A 3,152-nucleotide genomic window follows, 5' to 3' on the forward strand; every position below is an offset into this window, starting at 1 on the left:
TATTGCTTGAGAGAAATTACAGGCTTCAGGAGTTTAAACTGACCCTAGTTTGGATCTGGATACACTTGAGAACATCGCAATAAAAACAACTGTCAACAGCCACCGCCCAAGCGATGGCTTCGGCGAAACCGTGCCAGTTTAGGAAAGCACTTCCCCGTCTCTATGTAAAAATCACGGGCTTGTGCCTCTGCAGAAAGTTTGTACGTCTAACAACGTAAAAGACCGACACATTAAAAAAACCCCAAATGAGGGTGAAACTCGCAATGCACTTGGTCGCTGCTCTTGTGTTTTCAAAACGAGAGAAAATCAGCCAGGCCTCAGGGCTTGGGAGCGGCTGGCGGGCCTCTATCCGCGGTCCCGCGGCCTGGCTGCTGGGCTGCGGGCCCCGAGGGGGCGGCGCGGGGGCGCAGGCGCACGGCCAACTGCACCTGGGGCCGCGGGGCCACCAAGGCCCAGCCCCTCTGCTGCGGGGGTCTCAGCCCGGGGCGGCTCCGGCCAGAGCCCGGCGGGGAAAACACGAGCGCCCGGGGCTGTAGGAAACGGTCCACTGCACGGAGGTGAACGACCACGGCTTGCTGGGCACGCACGACCGTGTTGGGAACGGCGGCGCCCTGTGCCCCCGGACCCTGTGCCCACGGACCCTGTACCCCCGCACCCCGTGTCCCCGGACCTTGGGATGCCGGCAGCCGAGGAGGCGGGGCGCAGGGCCACTGCAGGGGAAGCAGCTGGGAGAGGCGCGGCTGCGGGGCCCGCTGCTGGCTGCTCCCCAGGACCGAACCGAGGGGCACCACAGCAAAGGCTCTGAGATCCGAAGCGTTTTTCAAAAGCAGCTGAACCCCTCCCGAGGAGGAGGAGGAGGAGGAGGAGGAGGAGGAGGAGGAGGAGGAGGAGGAGGAGGAGGCGGCGGTGGCGGCAGCAGCAGCACTCCTGCGGGCAGGTGGCCCAGCTGGATCCCCCCGGGAGCTGGGGCCCTGGTGGCACAGCCTCTCCCCGAGGCCTGGCCTCCGAGACTGGGGCCCACTACTCTGGTGAACTTCAGGCCAATGGAGATGACCTTGCCCCGGGCGACCGGGGTCGTCTGTGATGAGCCCGCAGTGGACAGGGCGGTGGCAGGAAGCGTGCTAACTGGGCTCAGCTCCACAGAGGATTTCTGGGAAAGAGCTGGTGGCTTAGGAGCAGGGCCAGGAGGTGCACATGCCTGAGAGCTGCCTGCCTGCTGTGAAGTGAGACTGTCACCGCAGGAGCTCCTTCCTGAGCACCAGGGAAGTCTCATGGGTGGAGGTGGATGTGTGGCTCCTCTAACAGGCACTGAAGACTGAACCCCCCCAGTCTTAGGCTGTTCTGGTTCTTTCCCTGGAGAAGGTTGCCTGAGACCGGCTGAGCCACTGGAGCTGTGTGACATCTGCACTGGACACTGGGTGCTCTTCTGGACCGACTCCTCGGGCCGACTGACCACTCTCCCAGCATCAGTCTTTGGCCCGGGCAGGAAACTGTAGGGATGGCCATCTGCGGAGGAGTCGGGGGGAGACAGCTGTCTCTCCCACATGGCTTCTCTACCGGACCCTTTTCCAGAGGCAAGTGAATTATCAGTCGGCTGCCTGACGGTCAGCCTTGTTGTCTGGGACTGGTAGCCAGCCTCACATCCAAATGCAAGACCACCTTGTACCTCATGCACTGGCCAGACTGTTGGTTGTGAATCATCATATCTGACAGACTTCTTCCCTTTAGCATATTTCTCCACATCCACTTGAGAAGGTACGGCCAAGTCACAGGGTCTCTGTTTCCACATATCTACACAACTTCCTGCTTTAAAAGTTTTGAGGCCATAATTCCTACCTGTTTTACTTTCTCTTATTCTTTTGCCGAAAGTCAGGGCTCTTAGCTCAGGAGACGGTAGACGACGAGACAGCTCCTGCTGCCGATTCAGAGAGGCCATAGAGTACCTCTTGAAGTTCCTTTTCATGGGACGAGTGTTCAGCTTTTGTTTGTTACAGAGCAGTCTGTTTTCAGTGCAGACTACTGATACAGAAGGGTCTAGACACAGTGGTTCAGCTGTAGCTAAGATCAGTTGGCTCTCAAGCAGAAGTTTGTCCTCCTGGGTCCAATTCGGATTATCGCTGGCTATGGCCTCTACATCGCAGGCTAAAGTCTGCATCGTGGGACGTAAGAGAATATGCCTGCTTTGGTAATGGGGAGGTTCCCTGTCACTGGACTGCCTGTAGTCCCGTATTTCTGCTATGACACACCCACGATGAAAAACGTTAACCTGAGACTTTTCCAGGAAATCCACCAAAACAGGAGGTAATTCTTCTGCATCCAAGTATTCGAGCAATTCCCCCTCTTCATAGGGCAGTCGGATGCTCTCCGAAGATGATCCGTTTTCCCCTTGGAGCATCAGCGAATAGCCCTCCTTTCCTGGGTACAGGTTGACCACCAAACACGGCAACGACTCTCTCCTAAGAAGCTTCTCTAACAGGTTCACGTTGCTTGTTAATTCCTCCGTAACCTCAGGCTCTTTTTCACATTCTTCAACATAAATGTCATAAAGTTTTTCATAGAGAGACTTCTCCCCATTAGATGGGTATTTCCTTTCCGGAGGTCTCTGTTGGGCACTTGCAATGATATACTCCGCACGATCCAAAGCTCTTTCTAGAGCCTGTTGCATTGTGGTACAAAATGGGGGCCCTAAGGGAAGAGAAAATGTGAGCGGATGAACTGGGTGAAAACCCTGTCTGCGGTATTGACGAGCATTCTTGCAAACTCGGCCACTCCACAGTGGGGCGACCAGACTCACCTCAAAAAGGACACCAGGACACCCGCCCCCGAAGAAGCAGCGCGCAAAATACTTGCGATTTAGGGAAAGACCTAAAGGCGTGCGAGCGGCCGCCGCGCTGGATCTCACGCGCCGGATCTCACGCGCCTCGCGCTGCAGCAGATGGCCCGGATGTGAATGTAAGCATCCGTGTGTGCGCCTGCGCAGATTGTAGGCTCAGGCCTCATCCTTCTATTGCCTCTTGGGCGCAGGCCCGCCCCCCTCACTTCTGGTTCTGGAGCCCGCACTTCCACCAAGGGCTGGGCTTCGCCACGCCTTCTTTTCTTATAACCGTGAAAAGCACAAGCAGCCAACACAAAAAAATCTATCATTTTTTGGT

At 56.7% G+C, this 3,152-nt stretch overlaps 1 protein-coding gene across 1 annotated transcript; it reads right to left on the bottom strand.

Annotated features, from left to right (window-relative positions):
* Positions 1 to 317: 317 nt before the first annotated feature.
* LOC307069591 (transcription factor SPT20 homolog) lies at positions 318 to 2,665 on the bottom strand (the record flags this gene model as incomplete). Its single annotated transcript, XM_079727976.1, is given in 2 exon segments — positions 318 to 836; positions 839 to 2,665. Coding segments are annotated over 2 exon segments (2,346 nt in total).
* Between the last annotated feature and the right edge of the window lie 487 nt (positions 2,666 to 3,152).

The sequence above is a fragment of the Hyperoodon ampullatus genome (genome assembly GCF_949752795.1).
Source record: "Hyperoodon ampullatus genome assembly, chromosome: X".
Lineage (NCBI taxonomy): Eukaryota > Metazoa > Chordata > Mammalia > Artiodactyla > Ziphiidae > Hyperoodon > Hyperoodon ampullatus.